Source organism: Leptodactylus fuscus, chromosome 6, assembly GCF_031893055.1.
Source record: "Leptodactylus fuscus isolate aLepFus1 chromosome 6, aLepFus1.hap2, whole genome shotgun sequence".
Lineage (NCBI taxonomy): Eukaryota > Metazoa > Chordata > Amphibia > Anura > Leptodactylidae > Leptodactylus > Leptodactylus fuscus.
The window spans coordinates 134,724,211-134,751,560 of record NC_134270.1 but is presented as its reverse complement, the minus strand read 5'-3'; the positions used below and the strand labels follow the sequence as shown (position 1 = coordinate 134,751,560).

At 40.9% G+C, this 27,350-nt stretch overlaps 1 protein-coding gene and 1 non-coding gene across 5 annotated transcripts; both read right to left on the bottom strand.

The window, feature by feature from the left end:
• Window positions 1–252: 252 nt before the first annotated feature.
• Window positions 253–26,351, bottom strand: LOC142208667 (alanyl-tRNA editing protein Aarsd1-B-like). Of its 4 annotated transcripts, XM_075277307.1 has the most exons (17): window positions 26,258–26,351; window positions 24,998–25,111; window positions 23,927–23,993; window positions 23,488–23,586; window positions 23,125–23,214; window positions 22,528–22,590; window positions 14,587–14,715; window positions 14,038–14,197; window positions 13,829–13,886; window positions 12,579–12,735; window positions 12,129–12,245; window positions 10,770–10,900; window positions 10,047–10,113; window positions 8,949–9,040; window positions 8,185–8,239; window positions 3,718–3,812; window positions 253–1,343 (listed from the first exon to the last, which is right to left on the bottom strand). In XM_075277307.1, exons 1-17 carry the CDS (start codon window positions 26,260–26,262, stop codon window positions 1,205–1,207), a joined length of 1,638 nt encoding a protein of 545 aa, XP_075133408.1. In that variant the 5' UTR covers window positions 26,263–26,351; the 3' UTR covers window positions 253–1,204. The 4 variants fall into 4 exon arrangements, with proteins under 4 accessions (XP_075133408.1, XP_075133404.1, XP_075133406.1 ...); XM_075277303.1 differs by lacking the exons at window positions 22,528–22,590; window positions 23,125–23,214; window positions 23,488–23,586; ... (1 more) ...; window positions 24,998–25,111; window positions 26,258–26,351 and adding exons at window positions 16,935–17,049; window positions 18,507–18,635; XM_075277305.1 differs by lacking the exons at window positions 22,528–22,590; window positions 23,125–23,214; window positions 23,488–23,586; ... (1 more) ...; window positions 24,998–25,111; window positions 26,258–26,351 and adding exons at window positions 16,935–17,049; window positions 18,516–18,582.
• LOC142211028 (U6 spliceosomal RNA) lies at window positions 20,039–20,145 on the bottom strand. The gene has a single exon (XR_012717128.1). It is a non-coding gene; the product is annotated as a U6 spliceosomal RNA (small nuclear RNA).
• Window positions 26,352–27,350: the final 999 nt, after the last annotated feature.

Here is a 27,350-nt window from a genome sequence, read left to right as displayed (position 1 = left end):
AAAGTTGCAGTGTAGAGAATGGCGAAGGACACAGCAGCAACCTACACGTCCAATGAGACAGAAGGACTTTGTAGCCTAGTCACTAGTAAATAAGCATGGTCCATGGGCACTGGCATGTAAAATGTATAGGACATTGCTGGACCCCAAAGAATGGCCTACAAAGACTCATAGACAAGATGTAGACAAACAACACATTCTCCAAGAAACGCACATCTAGACACCATGATACTAATAAAATAATTGTTCTGTTGTTTTATTGCACTAGTCACTTATTGTATTTTTGTGGTTGTAGATAAGACATACATAAATTTTGGGTGTAATGAACAAAAAGGGTTTCTTCGAGATTAGAAGAAAAAGGTGTATTTCTACAAAAACAGCAGCTTTCTTGCTTTTTGGCTTTTTCTAGTATTGTGGTTCATTGCCATCTGAATAAGAAGGGCTTGGCTGCAATACCAGAATCAACTCATGGCCAAGAGAGGCGCAGTATAGGTTTAGAAGAGCACTTTCTTCCGATTCTGTACAAGCCCTTGCAATAAATAACATAGATATGTAAAGTACATAGCTATACAACTCCAGTACTATAGACTGTATACTTCCAGCTTAAAGGGGTTTTCTCATTTCAGAATTTCAGCTGCCCTTCCGTCTCCTCTTCCCTTCACTCCCTGGTTTTCAGCATGGTGCTCATACTTTTTTTTTAAAAAAAGCCGGCAGGTTTCCGTCTCCTGTCCATTTTCGGGCAGGAGGCGGAAACCTGAAAGCGGAGACCCCGGGCGCAGATGTGAATGAACCCTTAGCTGTATCTGAAAAACTGAGCAGGATAAATACTTGATCCTTCAGATGGGAATACCCCTTTAAACAATAGATTTTGCTCTGACACTCTGTGTACTCCTAGAGATGTGTACGCAGCTATCAGTACACACAATACCACATTCAGTTTCTGGATGGATTTTTCAAGCATATTGTTCATTCTGATACCTGAACCACAGAAGAACCGTCAGGGTGGACTATGATCATGTCTACCGTATTCCTTGAAGGCAACTAACAATTAAGCGGGGGCAACTACATAACTATCTATTAATATGTGTCTATTCATGACTGAGTGCTAAGTCTGTGATCTTTGATAGGAGTTCTCCATGCTTTACACTGGATCAGTAGCACCACCTAGTGGTAAACCATGTGTTTGTACAGGACAGCATCTAACACTTCATTCCTCTTTAGGTGCAGAGCCATTTATGACTTCTTGAAGCAGACTTTCTACTTCTCCTCTCTGACTCATCTTATTGGCTTTGCCTTGAAATCGCCCCTTCTTTCCAGCTCCTTTCCCTTCTAGAATGTTAGCAGCTCTGCAAAGATAAAAAGTGATAAGATATCATATCAAGGTTATATATCATTACATAGTTCCATCCGATCATTCAGTGCTTTAAAGATATTGATAATACTGTCACAAACTAAATTCCCTATCAGTATGTGGAGGGTGTGAGGAAACCCTTGCAAACACAGGGAGGTCCTACAAACTCCTTGCAGATGTTATCCTTGGTTGGATTTGAACCCAGGACTCCAGTACTGCAAGGCACCGTGCTAACCACTGCTGCCCATGCTTCTCCTTTATGTATTACCAAACTATCCACTAAGGTTAGGTCGTTGCTTGGCATTGGGAGATTTTTCCTTCCCAGCTTGAGACTTTCTTTCTAACTCAAACAACTCATAAACTTCCATACCAGCTCCAGAAGCCATCTTAAAGTGCACCAGTCGTCTTTTTTAAAATCTTATGTATTGAGAAGGGATGTTTGATGAACAATATAATATTTTATTATATTATACCTATACATACTATTTTACTAAAGGGGTTATCCAGCTTTGTAGAAATGATCTGCATTTCTCAGACCCCCCACAGATCAGCTGTTTCCACATTGAGGGGGCTCACTTGCCATACTTTTAGGGTCCGTTCACACGGGCACAGAGGGGGCGGATTATGGCGCGTAATCCACGTCATAGTCTGCCCCCTCACAATGGTGGTCTATGTAGACTGCCAGGCTGCTTTTTTTCGTGAGTGGCAGCAAAAGAAGTGGGCTGCCCTTTCATCAGGCGGATTCCATGGCTCGGTGAGCCGCGACTACGTCAGTCGTGGCAGGCTGTCCCCCCCCCCCGTGTGAACTAGCCCTTAGTCATAGCAGTCGTAGTGAATACTGCAGTGATTGTCCCATTGAAGTCTGTAGGACCACCATGGCAGTACTCACTACGGCAGCCATTAAGAGTCCAGCCAGTGCTGCAGCTCACAGTGTGAAATAGCTGATCTGCCAGGATCACAGCAGTTGAACCCCTGACGATCTAAAATGTGATGTGTTATCCCATGGATACAGCATCAATTATAAGAAGTTGGATAAACACTTTCACCTAGTTAATTTCTTTATAATAGGAAACAAACTATAATGTTCTCTCCAGCAACACTTTAAGAGTTGTCAATGAGAGTCCATCCTGTACAAACTGTGTATTGGCAGTAAGTAAAAATGTAGCAATTGCCAAAGAGGTGGTGGATTACATCAGAAAAGCCATATCTATGATTTTATAGCAACACTGGTTCTGGTGTCATATGTAAGCTAAGATTCTCAGCTTAAAAACTGAAGATATCACTTGTTAAAGACAAAACTGGTATTGTAAACTTTGTAGCAGTTTTTATACGACACTTGATCTACTGTTCTAGGTGGTATGAAACCAAAGATACAGCTTGCTGATGTGACCCTCCCTTTTCTGACAACTCTTACATCTGTACATACTGAAAATATCCTGCATGAGATTCATTCCGACTTTTTGCAAGTGTTATTTTAATGCCACCATCAACACTTTCCTGAAAAGACGCCTGGTGAAGGCATGCGGAGAACGGCCAATGGCCCTACCAGTTTCTTCATCATCATCATCATCATCATCATCATACCTGAAACCTACGCCAGCTACGAATACATCAAATGTGTAAAGGATGGACTGTCCCAGGCAATGAGACTTGTTACTGGGGGGGGGGAACTTTGTAGCCCGATTTATAATAAAAAGAAGTAAATTAGGTTAATAAAGTACAAAGTCACAAAAATGTTCACCCAACACCCCCTGCACAATAGGTAAAAGCAACAGTTACACTTTATATAGAATGTTTCACTAGTTATTTTTTATTTATTAAAAATATACACATGAATTTGGTAAGGAATCTGTGTTAAAATCCTCATTTTATTTGACAAGTATGAACAGGTTCTAAGATGCTTGAGTAAGAGGGCAACTCTCGTATTTCCCACATACAATGGCAATAAAGGTAACACGTGACCAGAGATGACTATGACCGCAGGCCCAGTTACACAACCACTAGGTCACTGCTGTCAAGGGCAAGGGCTTGATAAAGAGATGAAAAGACTTTCTGTGCAATAAAGGTGTGTAATAAAAATTTTATACTTTGTATATCACAGCACAGAAGGCAAACTATTATGGTCGCCAATAAAATGTTGCCATGTTCTGTATAATACCACTTTGTACCTGGAGCTAGATATAACACATCCACAGGGGCATAATATATAATATACAGTACACTCAATAAGGGTTGGAGAGGATGGGGACAACAAGTGCCAGACCCTACACTCCTGGTCCAGATCTTAAAGATTGGCAGGGTGGATCAAAACCAGGCGGAGGTCTCCATTCTAAGATAAAACTTAAAGAAGATACATTAGGAAGACATACCTTGGTCCTACTTGGTCAACGACTTCAGGAGGACCAGCTAGAAGGAATAATCCTGATGTCTTTTCATCTCCAACAGTTAAGAAGACAATGGTGTCCTATAATATGGAATATATTACACTTTACATTCACTCCACAGTTTACAGTTTCACATTTCTTAACAATAGGTACAAATAAATACCCCACCCCATTACAATCAATACAATAGTTTGGTCCAATGGCTTGGTAGAAACACCAGTGAGATCATAACCTGAAGAACATAATTAACAAAGTCTGCTCTTATGGGAATAAGCCAACTGAAAGATTGGAATTACACTGCTTTCCCACCCAAAGGTTATGTCTTGGAGGTCTAGGTCTTTACAGGGTGTCCATCTTCTTTAAAAGCACATGAAAACAGGGATATCAGACTTCATTCTACAAGCTGTCCAAATAATGATTCTCCGCCTTGACCGCTGGTCATACAAACACCGCACTACCCTCCCGTCTAGAACAATATAAATAAATGAGAGGTCACAATGTTCTCTTTATATTCCATGCTCTTCCTGCTTTCATAGATGTCAAAAGACACCAAGAACAAATTTTTAGGTGCACTGATCACCTGACACCTGGGCCGTGTAGTGGGGAACATAAGGGGTGGATTTGATGAATGTTGTCGCTTATTACATAAAAACAAGCCTTACAAAGTCAGGTCAGATCTACGGGTGCACAAAGGCGAGTCTGGAGCATCTGCACCGACCCACACGAAATAATATTTTCAATAAGGATATACGTAAAGTCAGCATACAGAAAAGCTTGCAAAACTTGGCACTCTTTAAGTCAACATACCGTATATAGTAGAGTATAAGCCGACCCGAATATAAGCCGAGACCCCTAATTTTACCACAAAAAAACTGGGAAAACTTATTGACTTATTAAGCCGAGGGGGGGAGGGAATCCACCATTGCAGATAAAAAGTCTGGTCATGTGCACTGCAGCTTAGTAACTCCATGGGGATCATAGTAATAGCAGTTAACCCCATCATGTCCCTCACATTAACCCCCTGTGTGCCTCACATAAGAGTTACTGATTCAGCATGTAACTGATTTAAAGTGTCTTTTATGGAGGTAATGATCCTTCGAAAATAATGAAGTCAGTCTTTGACTTTTCTGTAAAGTTAACCATTTCCAGTGACAAGCAATATGGCCACTGTTATAGCTGGTCCATGAGTTATCGCCCACTGACTTAATGAAAGTATGCAACAACATGATGGTGTTACAATAAATGCTATGAAAGTTCCCGGATCATCTCGTATCAGAAGCATTTTCAATCCCTGTCAATGATGAGAAGCAGCAGGGGCAGTATGATCATTTAGATGTATCCGCCACATACCCCCCTTCCCTGTACATGAGGCTCGTTGTGTTGTGCTCTTGGACTCTATTACATAGCAGTAAACCTGTAACTTGAAGCATCTGGTTGACATTAAAATTTCATTCTAAATTAATTCAGACTTACAGGAGACAGAGAGCGCACTGTAAGAGGACTGGCTGCATACAACCCATCCAAGGTACATTATACATAAGCCCTGAGGATACACAGCCGGGTCTAATAGACTATTCCCAATGTCGGATGAATAGTTTATGCATCACCTAGCTAACAAAACGTGCTGAGAATCGAGCCGTATTGTCCCAGTGACCATATTACAATAGGAAACAAGCTGTCTGAACACTGTGCCTTTTAACTGAAACACTCCTAACATTAAAACCACCTTACCGATACAGTGCAGGTCCATGTCAGCCTACCAGCACAGCTCTGAACTAGAGATCAGCAAATCAGTTCATAGCGGCTGAGTTCATTACAAATTTTCCAAAAACCTTGAAAACCGCAATCAACAAATCATTATTATACTCTCGGGTTTCTTCAGACCCCAGAATATAATAATGCAAGACCAGGGTTGGTGCAGAAGAATAATACTAGTAATACTCCTACTCATCTTCCAACACTCCTCTCCAGGACATCCTTGTGGTGTAAGGTGGGCATCTTTAAGTCATCGCCTTCAACTCTTTGTTATGTTTCTTAAATCATAGCTGTACAATTTTTGCCTTGTGGAAGGATGGTTTATTCTGCTAAAGGCATCATTACTATTAGGCCTAGTTCACATCTGCGTTCGGTATTCTATTCGGGGAGTTTGCTTGGGGATCCCCTGAACGGAATACCGAACGCATTGACGAACGGTAAGCAATGAAAGCACAGACCCCATAGACTATAATGGAGTCTGTGTGTTTTCCGAGCAGTGTCCGCACGAGTCATGCAGAGAGAAAGGTACTTCATGAACTACTTTTCTCCCCACATGATTCGTGCGGACACCACACGGAAAACACACGGACCCCATTATAGTCTATGGGGTCCGTGTACCTTCATTGCTCACCGCTTTTTAATGCGTTGGTATTCCGTTTGAGGGGTCCCCATGCGGACTCTCCAAATGGAATACCGAATGCAGATGTGAATCAGGTCTTAGGGATTACCATTAGCATGAAGAGGTGTAGCCGATCTGCAACAATCTTTATAAGCCTTGTCAACAGTTCTCCTTCCTTGTACCCTTTTGGCAGACACTACAACTGCATACTGGGAACACTCTGATTTTTTTGGAGTTGCTCTGATCCAGTTTGACCCTTGCCAAAGTAGCTCAGATCCTTACGCTTGCCCATTTCTGCTGCTTGCACGCATCGGTTTCAAGAACTTACTGTACCGGCTGCCTACTAAATCCCTAAATAATAAATCTCTTAAAGAAAAGGTAGAGACAAAAAGAAGGAGTACAGGAGGAAGGTACACAGTGATAAAGAAGCTCTGGATCTGCAGCTTTTGTAGGGCACCTATCCAGGTGCTCTCATGTCATGCTTTATTTCAGAAGTTTTTCTTGGCCAGAATTACTACAAAATGCTATGGTTTAGAAGGAATTTAGCAAAAATGATATTTTGTTCTGGTTTCGTAGATGGCGGCTTCATGCTGAAGAAGCAGGCCGGACTCTCTATTTCGGGGTGTAGGATGACATGAGGCAAGCTTCAGCGTGCCCCACAAATCTAATCTCCAAGACTCAGAAGGAGACAGCGCTATTGATGTCACTGACTGCAATAAGAAGACGATCCTACTCAGATGTGCGCCCAGGCTTGGCCTCTGGTGAACTTTTATCTAATATAGAAGTAAACATAATTTTCACAAAATTCAAGCAACCATTCTGCCAACTCATTACAGGACTGTGCTCAGTGTACGCCGTGTGATAAGGTACTGAGGCGAGTGTAATGGTCATCTTCTTTCTGACCTTTAACATCATTATAACAACATCACAAATATGACAAAATAATCTGCCTAATACTTAATGCAGGACACATTTTCGCCTCCACATCATCCTGCCTACGGAAATGTGTGTCAGTTTAAGATTTTATGATGATATTCCCATCATGTGCCAGGTAAACACTTCCCTCTAGTGGTCAGACTAAAAAATAGCAGAGGAGAATCACATCTCATTTCTGATAAACGTATATAGAGCAAGGATGAATATAGCTTCCACTCTACACACCACGATGAACCAGGAATTTTTGATCACTGGAGGTTTGCAAAGCCGGACCCACCGTAAACAGTTGATCACCATGGTAGGACCTTTATATAGAAAAGGTAGATGACAATTTACCTGCATAGTAGGAGGAAAATTCCTTCCCACCATTTGAATATCAGAATAAAATCGCCCTTAGTCCATATGTAGACAGACATAATGTATCCGCAAATCCTGTCCTGACCACAGATCTAATGACCCAAACTCAAGGAATCCTAAGGATCTATGGCGCTGAAAAGTCAGACCATCAGTCAGAGCAGAATTTTAATGTTATGCAAATTAAGGTCTACTAGTCAAGTGGGCGGTAACACTAAATGATATACAGGACAAAGCAGACAATGTTACCACCCACTGACATACATCATCTAATAGGCGCGGTCACTCTATGAGCACTTTGGTATTTTGTTTATTCAAATCCATTCATCTGTTTCAAAATGTTGATCCAAATTACAGTATATTAGCCAAATGGGCGGTAACACTGGTGGTGGGATCTGTTTGGTGTACATCATACAATATTACAGCCTACTTGACTAGCAGACCCTAGTGTGCATCAACACTAAACAAAAAAGCAGCCTTATTATATCTAATAATACTGCTAACCAAGTATAATAGGAAAGAGATCATTCAAAACACATGGGGGCAATATGGAAAGATTGCGGCTTCTTTCATTAGGCCGTGCGGGCTTCTTGTAAGAGAAGAAAAGCATCATGGAATAGTTGTCGGCAAAAGCAAAGTCAAGGGCGCACACAGTAATGTCACGTAATGATCCTGTCTAATAATAAAATAACTTATTTCCTCATTTTTCTGCTTCTGTTCTTGAAGGATTCTGAACTACCTTGTAATTTAGAGACAATGCTATGTAATTTAGAGACAATTCTACTCACCTCTGTGCCAATCTCATTGGCGATAATATTCATAAACTCATTGTCTCCCTCTTTTCTGGTCAAGAAATAAGATGATAATGATCAGGCCTGTATTATAATACATGATATAACATACAAGTATAGGGATATGCAATAACATCATGGAGGGTGGGAGATCACAAAGCAGGCAGATGTATAGGGCATGTACAGGGTAAAGCGCTTTCCAAGTAGTGACACTCATGTAGAGAACAAGTAGTCCTTTCTCTCACATTTGTGTGCATGTGTCAGGTCCATGGCTCAATGGCACAGATGACTCTCGGATGATATCCATGTGCCTCCGTGCCTGCACGGACCCATTCATCTCCTTTAGTGAGCCCGGTCTGCAAAATATTTAGGTATAAAACCTGTGCTGGGTTTTGGCCCAGGCTCACAGTCCCATACATACAGAGGCATGTATATGGCGCCATTAGGATATAGTGATAGCCGTGAAAAACCTTTGTGTGCATGGAGCCTTAGTCACTGTTATCTTCACTGTGTATCTACCTTGTTCCCTTGTCACTGCCCTGTGTCTGACTGTAAGACAACTGACTGCAGCAGGAGCCTCCCCCTCCGCAGCAGGTAAAATGGACTGCTGAACAGCACCCCCTTCAGGCTGACAGATATCGTGAGCAATATTATATCTTACTTTTAGTAATTTCTAGGTTTAGTGTTCCTTTACATGGATCAAAGCAAACAAGGGTCAATGAAAAATGATTGCCGAATGCAAAGTTTAGGGGTTCACTCACCTGTGTAGGGAAAATACTTTGCTTTTGTTTGGGTTGTTTTTATAGCTCTGGGCTGTGAGGACAGCAAGATCTCTCAATAAAGTCAGGTTATTCTGAAAGACAACACGGACCTCATCTTATCATCATCATCACCATCCAATGTCCACACAGTCACTTCCTCTAAGTAGTGCTATGGTTGAAGACTTGACTGAGAATCAACAAGTTCTCCTTGATTCTCCCAATTTTCCATAAGGAACTAATCACATCACGTTTTGCTTTTGTGTCCCACAATGACTGACTATGTAAACATTCGATGTTTGGCCCCATACAAAGCAGATAAGATTAAGAAATATTGAGAGGTGCAAGTGCATCCCTTTACACGTGTTGTTTCATATGAGCCTAAATGGTACAAGCAAAGAGTAAGACATTAATATTTACAGAGGTCACAATAATTAGCAATCTTCTTTCTGCAGGTAGCAGACATCTTTAGGGGCAAAAGGTGCAGCCTTAATATTTATAGGGAACACTATGGGCGGCACTGTGACTTTCAGGGGACACTGTGTGGCATTAATATTTTCAGGGCACACTATAGGTAGCTATGGGTTTTTCAGGAGCAGTTTGTGTGGCACAATTATTTTTAGGAGGTACCCTTGTGGTGAAAATTATTTTTGTGGGTACAAGTTGTTATTTTCAGGAAGCGACATTTGGAACTATTTTCAGAGAGGGACTAATCGTGGTATTATTATGTTAGTAGGCACCATATGCAGTGGTGTATTTTGAAGGCACACTACCACAATTATATACAGGGGCATAGCGTGCGACAAGAGGGGGTACAGTACGTAGCGACATTATATTCAGGAGGCACTATGTACAGGTCGGCATCATATTGAGAATTCCTTTTCTAACAATTTGAAGAGTTTCTTCTACACAAACCCTGATAGAGTCCTAGCTGCTCCCACTAAGGCCACTGTGACTTGTCCTCCATACTGACATTACACTTGTTGGCCAAGTGTCCCTGTCATCCAATGGCTCATATGTCCAGGGGTTATTTTTATAAAGTATTTTTACATCAGGACTTATATCACTATAAAGAACACAGGTAAGTACACACGTCTGTACCTTCTGGAGAGTTTTCACTGATTTCTGCAGTTTCTCTACAGCTTCAATGTGCTCCTCAGGACCATTCCTGTATACAGCGAAGCACACAAGATTTTATTATGTGAAAATGTGCAAATAAGGCAATAAAATAATATAGAATCCGAGAATCTTAATAAGATCTATAAAAATGTCAGTTTCACAGAAGTGTGATTATGAGCATGAATCATATACAGTAGAGGGGGCGATTTCTGGTTGCAGACAAGATGGAAGGTGAGACAGAGTAAAAGAATGATGAGTTATGGTATATTGGATCAGTAAACTCACATGCTATCAAAATGGCTCAGAGGGGTTTGTCCTTAAAACTCATTTAACGTTGTATCATTGTAAGGACAAGCTTCTGTGACCCCCTTATGGATTATCACCTTACCCAGACAGGTGCATGTCTCGGGTACTCTAGCTTCGTCCAAATCTAGTGAATGGTGGCAGAACTGCACTACAAGGTCCAGCCACACTAGTCTGTATGTTGAATGGAGTAGCAGTGTGCGTGTTCTAATCAATTGATATAGGGGCTTGTCCTGGCAATCTGTGGCCACCCTACTGATCAGACAACCACTGATCTAGCAGCTAGCACCTATCCAGTGGATAGGATATAACAGGTCATTGCAAGAATATCCCTATAAGTGGCATTTACAATAGTGAGGACAGGTGAATTTAGGAACCTAACATACTTAACATAGCTCTTACTTTAAGAGTGCGGTCAGAGCCTTCTCCATACTGTAGCTGCGGGCTGCGTATTTCAGTACTCTCTCTCCTGCAATGAATATTAAATTAGTTTTGTTCTTCTTTCCTTTTTCCGTTCCTAAAAGTTTAATCACCTATAGAAGGACAGAGGAAATATTAAAATTTGCCAAGGGAGCTTTATATCACACACAGTTATATTATGGCTCCTCAAATAAATGGAAAGCTTGTTTTTATAAAAAATACTGCTAAATCTCAATCACCAGGGTATTAATAATTTAGGTTGGAATCAGGCCATTGAGGTCCCCAATTGGGTTGGGCCGATCTTGAGACTTCAGGATCGATTTTAAAATCCGATTTCCAATCATTTTCCAGCCGATCTCGATCCCGATCGTGAAATTTGCTCGATCGCCGATCGGAATCTGATCTTTTCCGATCCTGATCCTCAACCCTAGTCAATGCTTCTCTATGGGAAAAGTCACTTTTAGGGTTGAGCCGATCTTGAGATAACCTCCGATCTCACTCCCGTTGGAAAAGATCGGGTTGGAATTCCGATTGCAAAATTTACTCAATCGCCGGTCCCGATCGCTCAACCCTAGTCCCCAACCCTCTAAGTTAATGATGACGTCCACCCAATACCCACAAAAAATGGTATTCAACCAAGTGATCCAACATTCCTGTGCTAATGTTCCCCGGGGCCTTGCTGGCTTCTACTTACTCTTGACACGCTGAAAATGACTGCTTAGCCAGTCCATGACTATAGTGGATCACTTTTTCGGTTGACAGAGGTCATTTTGTGTGTGTCAAGAGAGACCAGTAACTGAAAACCAGCAAACGCTCAAGAAATACTGGAACAGAGGTGACACTTTTTTTCCCCTTTTTTAATACTATGGCAATATAAGGCAACCGTGAAATAAAGATCCCATATATATTCATGATAGGTTGTCTGAGCCAACTAACTCCGGTTTGACCAGGCAACTATTTATGTATATGGGAGGTCTCCCTCCGCTCCAAAACAGATGATGTTCAGGCATGGTGAATTTCAATGTTCTTGGGTAGAAGTGGCTTACTTTTCAGAATACAGAGCATGTGTGTGTAATGAGACTCAGTTGCCGTTTCTGCTGGAAATTGGTGGACGAAAAAGACCCGCACACTCAATTTTTTCATCCATTGCTTTTAGTTTAAAAATAATAGACACCAGGTTCCATTATATTCAATGGTGTTTATCGTGGTCCACATTTGTCTGCTATTTTAGCAGTCTGTCAATACTTTGTTTTGGTCTTCCAATGGACCAGAACAACAGATATCTCAAAGCTGGAGTGAGTCTAATATTATACATCTGTATTAACTGGGAATTCCACCTACTTGGAGGTCACTTAGATTAGCAACATGAGTCCCGCAGCACATATTTGCATCAACTCCTTCTATATCAATTATTCTAACTGGTCCGGCATGGTCATCGGGTAAACCTCGACTTCTGACCTAAGGAGAATTGAGGAAGTTATAAAGCAACTACAAGATATCTAGATAGATAGATAGATAGATAGATAGATAGATAGATAGATATAGATTATAGATTCAGAAGCTGCAGTGTTATTGAATGTACCTAGAGAGACAGAACAATTACTATATTTCTCATATTTCTCAGATTAACAATTGGTTTCTAGTTGCTCACAGTCTGGACCAAAAGAAGCAAGTAAGTTAAAAGCAATCTTAATGCATATTAGTATTAACATCAATAATCACACAGTCTTTCATACGGGAGTGTTGAGGCATAGCAAGGTCACTGAACATCCATTATATCTGTAAACTTACTTGGTTAAATTCAGGGTCATCAGTAGTAATAACTCTGACAATGACAGGCACACGCTGGCGGATCTTCTGGTTTACCAGCTGTTCTATAGTCTCAATCTGCTCACCGGTCATTGTAGGAGTGTCCAGTTCAATAAAACTGCGCTGTCGTCCCAGCTCCCTGTAAATTTGGAAGTGTACTAGAAGTCACATTAATGCCACATACAAGGGGGTGACTTTTCCACTCCCAATACTATAATATCAATGAGCTGACAACTGAGGTACAATAAACAAGTGACAACTCTGATCTAGTAGCAGAAAATGGATAAGGTATGCTCACATGTTGGACAAAATCTTGTGCTTTTCCCCACAGAAGTCAAAGATTTTCCCTCAGATTTTTGCCTGGGATTTGATGTATGCCATAGGACCACACAATGGGTAGCATTTATAAAGAGGGGGCCTATCCTCCTCTTTTCAATGGAGAATTTACACACATAAAGAGCACGCACAGTGGCACTCTATGCAAAATATTTCAATAGCCCAGTTGCAGAAAACACATTTGAATGAATGGTATGGCGAACACAATTTTGACACTAAAATCTGACAAATGAGAAGTTTTGGTTTGCGTCTCAGGTCCAGCAGTGCCCATCATCTTTGCCAATAGTTATGGTATTCCTAGATTCACTTTTTTGACAGCTTAGGCTTTGCTTTAACATGCTTCTATCATGATGGATGCAAATTAGAGAGAAGAGGTTCCTTTTCTGTTTATTGGTTGTGTCTGGTAACTGCAGCTCAGCCCCATTCATGTAAGCAAGATGCAGTACCAGACTTAAATCATGAACATAAGTGGCACTGTTTCTGAAAAAACAAAGCAGATCCTTTATCTTCCTAATCCCACACAACCTCACACAGACAATTTATTGACTACTTTATGAATGTAAGCAGTGGGCATCAAACCTGTCCCCCTACATTGCCACCTGAGCCATGGGGCTGCACAGTGTTTCCAGCTCCTCAAAAACTCAATCACATGGGCAGAGAAGTGTAATGGAGGACGTGCATGCCTCACTTACCTCAGCAAGTCTTCTCACCTATGCCAATTGCCATATAGTAGTCAAAAATTCCTCTCAAGGAGCCATCTACCTGACTTGGTAAGCAGGTGGAAGGAGTACATAACCCTCCATACTATGGTCTGTGTCCCCAGCAGAATTAAAGGTATCTGACATATGTAATGTTACAAAAATAAAGAAGTAAAAACTTCAAGATATATCTCTTACCATGAAGTTGTCTTGAACCCATACAAAGAGTCTGCAATGGCTGTGATAAGGTGCTGGCCTGGAGTAAACAGACATAAGAATGTAACACAAGAACATGCTGGAGAGGGATAGAAGAGAGTAATATACAGTGAAGCCACTGTGGGGTAGTACTGAATCTTTTATATACCTAAGTCAAAGAGACAGACAAGCAGTAGTAAAGAAGTGCACACCTGAGTGTTGCTGCATGTGGTCGAACCGACGGCCCCAATCTACCTTCACTAATACTTCTGATCCTGGGTCCAATGGAGACAATACAAAATGTACAGCTTCTGGGCCCTGCCGGGTTACACGATGCACTGGAACCTCGCCGATGAATCCTCTGTCATCAGGCTGGTAGAGAAGAGGATGACCATTTATTATGTATACCAATTTTATGCCCTGAGCAACATATTCACCACCATTTTATTTTACTACACATATTAAATAGGATCTGTATCCACCAAATGGCCCTGTCTGCTGTCATGATAAAGGATTACAAGATTTGTATATTAAAGCACTTGTGCAAGCATATGTATCTATTAAACAGTGTACACAGAATGAAAAAGTCAGCATATACTGTATACTCAGAAATTTCTATCCTATTAGGGTATATGGACAATATATAATTTGAGGTTCCCTGGTCATAATACCCATTATGGCCAGAAACAGCTCCAATTTTGGGGGACAAGGTTTATCTATGCAAAACATTTCTAGAATGACATTTGCAAATAAATCTTTACCTGTCCTCCCCCTTCAGGAAACAGAACGGTGTCCTTCAATATAACACTGTATCCAGACAGCGTCCCCTTCTTCCCTCCATTCTCTGTCTTCAGTTTATCAGGACTGCAGGACACCACCTCCGTCAGCAGCTGACAAAAAAAAGGAAATGTATTATAAAATCTGTAATAATATGAATAAATCATAACCACAGGAAAAGTATTACAGGAGTACACAACAGCGAGGACTTACACGCCAACCACACGCAGTCCCACGATAAAACATCAGCCTTAGCAAAAAGCATATTACAATTTTTTCCTATTAATAGCCATATCTAAATAAAAATTGTGATGAGGAACTTAGTTATAGAGAATCTGTCCTCACATTATCTAGTCCGAAGTGTACTTCTTGTCCATTATAAGGCTCAGGCTGATGCTTAATGGCTCCCACATGCTTTACACTACAGCTCTTCTTATTTCTAACTGGCTGCTGTGTATAAAACACGTCCTACTAGAAGTGTATGGAGTACTGAATTTTTAGTAATGGAGGGTAAAATGACTAAACTTCAAACAGCCAAACTACCTAACATCATCAGAAAATTGACACATATATGGGGAGCTACTCATGTCTTCTCTGGAGTGACCACCTTGCTTATAGAGCTGAAGACGTCTCGGCTTCCACTTCAACTAAAACAATGTACAGAATAGAACTGGGCAATTCATTGAAAAATAACCAAAACTGTCCATCAATCTGGTTACCAATGTGTTTTGTGCATGTCAGTTATCCGATTATTTCTGAGCCTTTGCCTACAGTTTCATTCAGACTGAAAATGTTCAAACTGGAACTTCTATTATACGTCAGGGACCGCTGAGGCCTGTTATTGAGCCTCAGTGGTCATGTGGCGTCATGACGCAAAGACGCAAGTGTGACGACATCAGTCACAGGCCTCAGCGGTCCCTGTTGTCATTTAACAGGTCTGAAGTGGACCACAAGCAGTGTCTGAGCCCAGGGGAGATGAGTAACACTATTTTTCATGTTTACTTACCTCATCTGAGCCTTCGCTTATTATACTGTGGGGTACCTCAATTGTAATTGGGGTAAAATGCTTGGTTAATCACTATTTAGGTTATAATCACCCAGTCCTAGTACAAAGATGTGACTGGTGGACAATAGGAGCCACAGACCCTTTTATCAGCTGGCCATTCTAAGGATAGTTCCCTCTCTCCACTCAGAAACACGTGTACACTTAGCTGAGCCAGGGGTTCATGTAAACGTGGGGTTAGGAGGAATAGCTTTCATCTAGTTGGCAGCTATGTAAAATGTATTGTCAGCTTAAAAGGGTTTTCTGGCACAAAATAGTTTTTTTTGTACTGATAGCTATGCACACAGGTCATCAGTATGTCATTTGTCGGCGTCCATCACCCAGATAGGCTGATCTGCAACATTGGCGTTTCGCTTCACAGGTCATGTGATGTTACAATAATCGGTCACATGACATTTGTAATGGCTGAGATACAATACCAATAACAGCTGCTATGCAATGTATGGAGCTGTGCTTGGTTTTCAGATCAGCAGAGGTCTGACACCCAGGCTCCTAGCCGATCAGCTGTTTGAAGAGATTGTGAGATCCACATGGGCACTGCGGCTTTTTCAGCGTCGTACACTGTATAGCAGCTGTGCATGGTATTGCATCTCAGCCCATTTACCGGTACTTGTATGGGACTGAGACATATTCAGAACATGACCAATAAACGTGATGTCACATGGCCTGTGAAGTGGAAGCGGCACTTCAAACAGCTGATCCATGGGGGTGCTACTTGATATACCCCACCAATTTTAAATAACAAACTATCCTAAGGATAGGTAAAAGTCCCGAGAAACCCCTTTAAGAGCGTGTACAGTATAAACATAGGTCCCTAAATAGTAACAGAGTATTAAACACATCACTGATGGACAAGCGTTTTCTTCTGCAGGACAAGAGCTGATCAGCAGGTTTTATAGCTGATCATTGGTCTTTAGACAAAATCTTTTAGTCTAAGCAGACCACATGGTCACAGCCACTATTTGACGTGCCCTAAATACTAATGTTTCTTTAACATGTAACCATTAGACAAACCAAATATGTATATTACTTTAATACAGGAATTAGTGGCCATCACATGAATCTCGTACTGCTCATCTTCAGAAGAGATAAGGAAATACACAGCTTAAAAACCAACCTACTGAAGAGACCAGAGGTTAGTCCTCCTCCGATTAACAGCAGGCGACATTGGTACACAGCAATAGATGTACAGCATAGGACACACAAGCAACTGGAATGTTACAAGAGGCAGTAAATGACCACAGAAGCCCCTCGCCATCACACACTCACCTCTGTGGCATAGCTATCTTTCTGGCAGAAGAACGCCATTTTATCTGTACAAGATGGAAGCCTTGGTTACTGTAATATCAGTCTCTGTTCATGCAGCTGTTCACAAGGACTCCACCTGAGAATGGTAAAAAGAATACAGGTATAAGATACGAACTACAAACAGACTTTGCTAACTGAATGGGACTGCGGCGGTACAGGCGGTATATGGATGTCAGCCATGTGCCATCTTTTCCGTTTAATCACAGCCTGACTACATGCACACAGTCGTGTATATGTCGCTCAGGCTACATTCACATCTGTATTTTTAAAGGGGTTGTCCAGGATCTGAGGATAATTTATACCGATGGCCTATTCTGACACCCGAACCCTGCACTGATCAGCCGAAACAGCCAATGTAAGCCATATTTAAGGTATTTGACCTGAAGCTACTATTCGAATAGAGCTGCAGGTTCTGGTGCCGCTGTTACAGTGTACAGATGGTGCCTGGAGCTGCAGCTTTGCTTCCATCACTTGGATATGATTAGGACTGCTTCTGGCCTTATATGATTCTTACGGGGTCACATCAGCTGATAGGCATGTGGTCCAGGTGTTGGACCCCGACTGATCTGATGCTGATATCCTATCCTGTGGATAAGTCATTTGGTTGAATTATCTTCAGATCCTGTATAACACCTTGAAGTCAATTGTTCTAATTCATCCTAGGATCAGCACAATGGACTGAAGCCTGACGTGATGATGGATGCAGAGAGAACAAACTCTGTCTGCATTTATAACAGTAGGTAAAGTCTTTAATCTTCTGTCTACGACAACAAATAAGATGGAATAAACTTCCATCTTGTTTTTCACATTCCAGTGAATGGTAATGAATAGAGACACAATGCTTCTGCATTTATCTGTCACTACTTTACTTTTAAAGTCCATTGTTCTGATCCAGACTAAAAAAAACTAGATGTGACCTTAAAATTGTGGATGAAAAAAAATCTTTCAAGCAGAACTTTCTCATCTGGAATAACAGATACCTGATAGACCCCATTATAGTCAATGGGTTCCCTTGTTGTCCGTCATTACAACAGACCAGAAGAAAGGGCTAAACAATAAATATGACCCCGGTCTACATTAGATCACAACAAAGGTGATGTCATTTGCAAGTGATGTCACCCAGCTTTCCAAAAATCCAGAGTGGCAAACCTCTTCAGCGATAAAGCAAGTTTTTTGTTTTTTTTCTTAAAGGATCTATCACTGCACGACTTCATAGATCTGAGCAGTATTGGAAACGTGGGTGACAACCTGTCTCGGAGCTGGACTGATGGCCATTTTGGTTGTCACCCAGCTTTCCCACAGTCAGTGACACATAAGGGGTCAAATGTACAAGACGAACTGGCTCCTTTTTGCAGAACATTTAGCAGATAGAGACTCAGGGGTTGTAGTATATGCAAGTGCAAAATATCTGTCAGGTGCCATTCACATTAGCAGGTACATTATATAGAGAAGTACAAGGCTATGTAGTAGCATGCACAATTCATTCATACAGCGCATGTGCACAGGCCTGTCTCACACACAACACCCCGACACACATCTCACCCGAGAAGTCAGCCTTCTGTCTATATTAATCCAGTAGCTGCCATGCCGGGTGACGAGCACAGCACAAAACTACAACTCCCAGAATACTTCGCAACTTCCTCCCTACGGAGGCCATCTTGGGTCATTTCACTACAGCTGTTTCTGCGCATGCGGCTGTTCTACCTCTCGTTACTGTGGTCAGAAGGGATAGTTCTGATACTGGACTTATATATGTACTAATAAAAGCTGGAGCTGTGGGGTTATGAGGAAAATGGATGTATTGTGTTATTTTATAAAATATTTATTGTCCCAGCTCGTTCTTAGGATGAAGATTTATGTTAGCAAATGACAGTTTCACAAGTGCAGTATTCACATTAATAGGGTTGTAGGGCGACTTTCCTTATTATGCGACCTCCCCACTAGATGTTCTTATATCCTAATAGGGCATTTGGACAGGAATTTTCAGACTTGAGGCAACTTTTTTAACCCCTTCCTGCTGCAAACATTTTTAATTTTTCATTTATTTTTTTACTCCAAAAGCCATGCGTTTTTTAATCTTCGTCTCACATAGTTATATAGGGTTTATTTTTTGCCAAAAAAACCGAATCATTACAATCGCTAGTATGAACCAACCCTTAGACTAATGCCAATGCTGTTTCCTATTTAACGGCGGAAGGCATGACGTACATCACGACCGCAGATATCTTGATTTGCATGGGTGTCCAAACACTTATTGGTAGACAGTGTATTAGATCTGCAGAGGTCTGACACTTGGCACAGACCCACGATAGATCTATTATTGATAGTGTATCCTAAGGATAAAACAATAACCCCATTTATAATTTTACTAATATACAAAAATTATTTTAGCCGTCGTATTTTAACATGTAACTTTTTTATGTTTTCCCGTACGATGCTTTCTAATGTGTCTTTTTTGGTACAAGGTGTAGTTTCAAAGTATACCACTCTAGAGAACAAATCACCATTCTGCTTATTATTTTTATTTAAAAAAATTGAGGGAGGTAAAAAGGCAATTGGCCTATTTTTGTTGTTTTAATGCTAAATGTAAACTTTTTTTTTAGTGTCCCCCCCCCCCCCCATGACCCTGTGGTCATTATATTACTTGTACCATACACAACAATACTACCATAAGATGAATGTGACCAGTATGCTATAGATTTGTGTCTACTAGCTCTAGTAATAGCTCCATCATATACCCGTCAGCAATGTATGGAAGTCTTCACATCCTGAAGCTGCAGATACTAAGCTGTCAGCAATTCTATAAAGTCCATAAATGTTTAAAAGTTTTCTATGAATGAATATTATGTATCACATGACTGATAAGCAGATAACAAACCTCAATAATGTACTCAGGTAGTCCTTTTAAAGTAAGGACCTGACAACTTGGTGTTTATGTCCCTGCTCGGTCTGATCACGTCAGCTCTGCTTGTCATGAAACAACCCCTTTGGGTAGAGCTCAGAATATGGCCTAATACATAGGTTCTTATGGAGATTATAAAGTCAATGCTGCGCCCCTTTTTTTTTTTTTAATGGAACACTTCACAAATTTGTGTGTCATCCTTGTGCAGGGGCCATGCTAATCTTCACTGTATTGTTCCAATTTTAGCATATGTGCTGCTGAAGCGAGCATGGCTGACCCCCATTGATATCGGTCACATATGTACGAATCGTAGGTATCTAGACCAAGGGTCTGCAAACTATGGCTTACCAGAAACAACTCCCAGCTATACCATGAATCCAAGTGCAAGAAAAGCTGCTGCGAGTCAATATGCCTTCTGGAGCGGTGAATAAGATTATTGAAGGAAACAAAAGACCTCCAAGGGCAGTTCTGGAGTTTATTGCATCATTGTATGAAGGTACCCCAGTCCGGTGCTGTCCTAGGGCTTTTTCCCTTACATTACCCACTGGACAGTTATATAATTCTTATAAAAAATACAATAGATTTAAAAAAAATCATAATTTATTAAACACAAAAAGTTACAAAAAGGAAGAATGACACAGTAACTTCTCTCTTCTCTTCTTCTTCAGCATCATTTATTTGGTTCTGAATTTGGGCTCTGAAAGTAAAAATGCATATGCTTCAATTCCATATGGCAAAAAATTCCTATACAGCCTGATGTCACCTTATTTGATGATAACATTGGGCAACAGGGCGTTTGATAGCCTGAGACTGCCAACTAACCGATGCACTGGGGATTCCATAAATGAAACTATTCGCCCATGTAGAAGGTGTATATAGAGGGTGGATATACAATAGGTCGCTCCTACTTGGCCAGTAATTTTTATTAAAGGTACAGAAATATTTTCCTTTATGTTGGACAAATGTGGATGTTTCCCTCAGGGAAGTAGTTACAAAGGTCCTATTAGTCAGCCTGATAATCTGGGCAATTATCGGGGACAATCGTTATTAGAATCGCTCCTTGGCGAGCTGACAGCATCTTTTATGCATATACAGATTATGTATGTGTGCTACCAATAACCTGTGCAGCTTAATGGATGAAGAGCGATTGCAGTAGTGATCATTCCTTCCTAATTCCTTCCTCGTTCATGAGAGCCCATTGATGCGTTTATCTTCTTTTGTGCTCTTCCTGGTTGGGATTGGGCGTAACTAATGCAGAGGTAGCAGCTGAACCCAGTCCTTGATACCCGAGGAGGCTCGGCATTCTCTCTGTTACATATACCAATAATATAACTTGCATATGGTTGGTAGGCACCATATTCTAATTTTCCTTAAAGGGGGTGGTTTACCATGAAAACGTATCACCTATTCACATGATGCATGATAAGAGTCTCACTGCGGGGTACCCAACCAATCACAAGAACAGGGGTATCAAATCCTTGGTTTATTGGTAAACAGAACCCAAAACCTTCATTCTCATGATTGATGAGGGCCCAGGAGTGAGACCACCAGCAATTAGGCACTACTTGCATATTCTGTATATAGATTGTAAGCCCTTACAGACAGGGTCCACTTTCCCACCTGCAATAGGCCAGTTATATTGTTAGTTTTGTGTTTTTTAGTAAAATGGTCATTTATTTCCATTTATAAGTTTAAGCTTACCTATAGCAGGGACAGACTCATTCACATATCTCATATGTCATCCTGGTAAAAGAAATGTATTGTTATTATTATTATTTCATGTAATATATATTATGACATCTAAGATATTTCATCATCTTTACCCTGCTGTATTTAATTTAAAAAATATCTCCTAATACTAAGTCTTTCAGGGAGTCTAAGCAGGTGGAAGGAGAGATCACTCTGACCTCTTAGGGTCCGTTCACACGATGTAACGCGCCGTTGATTCTGACACGTAAACTCGTGTCAGAGTCAGCGCTGCAAAACAGAATCCCATTGACTTCAATGGGTTCCGTTTAGCGCGCGTAACACATTGAAATCAATGGGAGGCTTTTCAACCCATTGATTTCAAAGTGTTACACGTTACACACATACAGTGTCAAGAACCAGATTTCTCCTGTCCACCATTTACAGGACTGGATTGAACAGGGAGCAGTATAAAAGCTTCCTATATATTTCCCATTCCTTTCTAATTCCAATCTACTCCTGTCTTTGGCTCAAAAAAAACGCAACAAAATCTGTAACAAAAAAAGCTGCATTTTCGCAATGTGGGGCCCCAGCTTTAATCCATTTATGCCTAGTGTTCCATTATTGGAACTCAAAAATATATAACCTCCAGCATGAGTGGGTTAAGGGGGTTTACTACTAAAGCACATGACAGCATAATGCTAGGGTATACCATTCTTTACCCATCAATGAGGATCCGACTGCTGGAACCCCCACAAATCTTTGATTGGAGGTGCAAATACAACTACAACACATTCCCCTACAATTAAACTTCTGTCACTTTGGCCTCCCCATCAGTCACAATACATGACATATTCAATATGCTGTAACATTAGAACTTGACAATATCCCTTTAATAACCTCAACTGTTCCATTTGCACTCTGTGAATGATGTATAAATTATTCCATGAACTGTGATACACTCACATCCAAATCATCCAGGTCGTCCATACTTGGAGGTTCTCCCTTGTCCTTCACTTTGTTGATCAGCTGTAGGAAAAAAATCATTATTTTTCAGTGTTTCAAAGGGTTTTACATCCCCAAACTGATTTTTGCTACTGATGATCTACCTACAAGGCAGGTCTTCAGTATGTGATCTGTGGGAGGCCGACACCCAGACCCTGCACAGATCAGCAGTTCTGACAGTCCACAGGTGCTGGAAGGTGCTTGTGGATGGGTAGCATTTGCAGCACCGCTTCTGTTCAAGTAGTAGGAGCCACATTACAATTCCCCGGCAGTATTACTATGCAGTAGGCAGAGCTGATTTGTGTAGGGGCCAGTTGTCAGCTCCCAATACATCACCTCCTGTGGATAGGCCATCAAAATAAAAAAAACTTTTGGTTTATGTTGTAAATATAAGGCTCTGTTGCCATTTGCATCACAGCTTTCATTTCTAAGGATTCCAAGAAAGATATAATGGATGTGTATAGTAAAGGATCGAATTTCTTTCCAATCCAAATAAACACCTATTGTGAATGGAGCCTTATAAGGCCATATAATGACATGCTATATTATTTGACTTACATCCATGTAATGTTCTGCCATTGCCATCTCTCCTTCCTCTTCTCCATCCCAATCTCTCCAGTTGTCAAAGTCTACAAACAACCAGGCAAACTACAAAGGAAAGGCCATCAATTCATTATTAGATAAAGGTAATGCTTTTATACATTTATGGCAGCTTATTCAATGGGAAAAAGTGGAAATAAATCCGTTATGGATAGGTGGTATGGTAAAGCCGACACACTACACAATTTGCTACTGAATGGGAAATGCTCCCACATTATCATTAGCACACTTGGTATGGTCATGCCACAGGTCCACAGAGCTCAGGGAATATTAGACTGACCAAGTATTACCATCACATTTTTGTCGACCATGAGATACCACCTTGTTGTTTTCCTTGGTTAGTCTTGGCCAAGCCACTTTCTCCTTCCACTTCCTGAGGAAACAAGTAATCGACCGGTCTGAACGCTTCTCCCTGGAATCCTAAATATAGAAACATTGCTTAAAACAGGTTGAGTTGAGGTTGGTTGCAGCTCGTGATCAAAATATACAGCAAGACATGAACCTCATCTGACCCCCTATAGGAAAATTGTGTAGGAAAATTGATTATAATGCACTGAAGTCTGTGCAAGTTATGGAGAAAATCATATCAGAGACTCTTTTAGACTTTAAAAGAGGAACCTACATGAATCTAATGGCTGGATAGGGTCTCCTAATAGCCATCAGGGTATCCCCCAGTACAAGTCCTATGTGCCCTCACAATGATCCTACAGAGCTGAATAGTAAGTAATCCATCCTGCCATCTGTCATAGTGCCGCCTTACCTTTGGTTGTATTCTGTCATACAGCTCAATCTCATTATATATCTGAATGTTATCTTCATTTAGACAACTGTACAGAAATAGAAGAGAAAAAAATATTCTGGTTATTCTGATGATTATAACTGGAGGGATTACAATGGAAGGAATTTATTAGACTGGTATTCTGTATGTCACTATTAATGAAGTCCCAGACTGGCGCTAACTGCATCTGAATGATCATGGCCTCCACCCCAACCTGCCTTGTTCTCCGCCCCATTCTGTCCACGTGCACAAAACTTTCTGAAGACTCTACAAAAGACTCTCCATCTAATCATGTACCAATTTTAATGTTAGTGTCTTCTTATATGGCAGAGGGGGTCTTTGGGACTCCTCAAGCATCAGGGACTAAGTGCAAGTTCTACCTTGGTATCCATTATGTCTATGCCTCTGACCAAAGAAATTCCAAAGAATATGATCCATCAGAAAGGTCATCTGTATCTGATCAGTAGGTGTCTGACACCTGGGCCCCACACCCAGCTGATCCAGCTCCAAAATATACAGCAGTGAATGGGACCAAAAGCTATAGCGGTCATGCTGGGGTGCTGCAGCTCTGTATCTATTACTTGAATAGGAACAGTTGCTTCTGGTCCTATCCAGTGCAGGAGCCTCCAGTACCCAAAGGCAGCTGAATCAGCTGATCTGTGCAGGTCTGGGTTTCGGACCCCACTAATCAGATGTTGAAGAGTTGATTTATCCCATAGACAAGTCATCAGTGTGAAAAAAAAACCTGTGGGCTGGAAGAAAAACTTTTGATAAATTAAAACTAATTTGACATTAGATACAATTTTCTTTTTAAAGGACATATAATATATTATCCACACTACTACCCACCTGAATATCAGCTTATGGGACATGTAATATATTATCCACACTACTACCCACCTGAATATCAGCTTATGGGACATGTAATATATTATCCACACTACTACCCACCTGAATATCAGCTTATGGGACATGTAATATATTATTCACACTACTACCCACCTGAATATCAGCTTATGGGACATGTAATATATTATCCACACTACTACCCACCTGAATATGAGCTTATGGTCTTCTATGTCCACCTTAACGTCCCGACTGTTTTCAACACAGAATTCAAGAAACACATATTTTGCCCGGTCGTACCAAAGGACTTTGCAGGGTTGCCTGGAAATAAAGGAAAGGCATAATACAAGGTTTTTATAGTTAAAGGTTACTCTCATATTACTAGTAAAGGTAACCAAGAAGTGCGCTAATCCACAAAGTAAAAGACTGCACTCTTAAGACAGAGGGTGTAACATGGCATCACTCCTACTACATAGAAAAGATGCCTTGCCTTCATAAGGGGATGAACTGCCATATATTATTTCTATGTGACATCATAAGCCCAAAAACAAATAGAAGAACTTGCAAGGTGATTTAGGCTAATTCACAAACTCCACAACATATGCCGACTGGCAACCTGAGCCTACGATTCCTCCCTACTACTAAAATATAACTGTTAACTATAGTGTATTAAGCATTTGTAGTGTCAGTAAGCGGTATTGTATTATACAATGAAAAGTGATTCAGTACTCTTGTGATGATCATTAAATGTGCCCAATCCAGAACTCTACCAATGGGGGACAGTCAGGAGCAGAAGCCTCAATGCAAAATCTCCATTTTGTGCCATTTACTTGCTTATCTTATAGGGCAGAGGGACTCTTGAGGTCCCTGCAGGGCCAGGACCAGGTAGTGACTGATACCTCTGCACCCCCTGTAGCTACATCCCAGGTCAGGGACATCCATACACATTAGATTGATAGTGAATCCTATTGATTGGGACAGTTGACAGTAACCTAATGGATAGGCACAAGACTTGTTTCTAAATACATTTGGTCATGTGTGAAACATGTATGCCTCAGTTGTATACAACTATACAGGGATACGGTAACAGGTGACTTCCACAGAAAAATAAAAACACTGCACAATATGCATTTTATACATAGTTGTATGAAAGGCATTGTCAACTACCCCATTCAGTACAGATGAAACAAGAACAAATATCACATACCAGAGAAACGTATCCTAGCTGGACATTCTTTTGGCATACATGGAGCTGTACAATTGCCTATAAACAGAACATTTCCCAGCATATATATGTCAAATGTACAGTAAAGTCCAAGTATTGTATAAGGTATAAGCCTTAGTTATACAGTTGTAAGCAAGAAAAAACCCACATCTGAAGAGAAGACAACCCAGCAAGGCTTTCTTTCCAGAGGTCATCCAGATTGGATCCAAACCTCAGTTTCTTGAAGTCGTTCCTTAACATACCTCATGATAGTCCTGTGAAATCCACGTAATGCTCCGAGAAGATGGTTGAACTACTGTGGTAGGTGAAGAACTGCAGGCACTGCTCGTATGACCACAACCAAACGTCACTCACAATTCCTATTTTTAGGAACAGCTGCTGGGTGCCCTATCTTACACCCTCCCCTTTAGGAAACACTAGAAGGGTCCATCGCCGTGTTAGGAAGACTCCACTGTCTTCTAGAGTATTCTTCACACTGATGTAGTAAACTGAATGCCTGGAAAATAATATGTTTTATAATAACTTATAAAGAATTGCTTGAAATAGCGTATAGAAATCAGATTTACTGGACACAACAGATGACCTTGATAGGGCCACCTCTGCTGATACTATCTGGACATTACTGGGAGTATTAAGAAGCAGTATTTTATAGTCAGTATATGGCAGTATTATATATTACTTGCAAGCTCTATCACAGGACTACTACACTGACCAACGCCTCCATATTATACACAGGACTACTACACTGACCCCTCCATATTATACACAGGACTACTACACTGACCCCTCCATATTATACACAGGACTACTACACTGACCCCTCCATATTATACACAGGACTACTACTCTGACCAACGCCTCCATATTATACACAGGACTACTACACTGACCCCTCCATATTATACACAGGACTACTACTCTGACCAACGCCTCCATATTATACACAGGACTACTACACTGACCCCTCCATATTATACACAGGACTACTACACTGACCCCTCCATATTATACACAGGACTACTACACTGACCCCTCCATATTATACACAGGACTACTACTCTGATCCCTCCATATTATACACAGGACTACTACACTGACCCCTCCATATTATACACAGGACTACTACACTGACCCTCCATATTATACACAGGACTACTACACTGACCCCTCCATATTATACACAGGACTACTACACTGACCCTCCATATTATACACAGGACTACTACACTGACCCCTCCATATTATACACAGGACTACTACACTGACCCCTCCATATTATACACAGGACTACTACACTGACCCCTCCATATTATACACAGGACTACTACACTGACC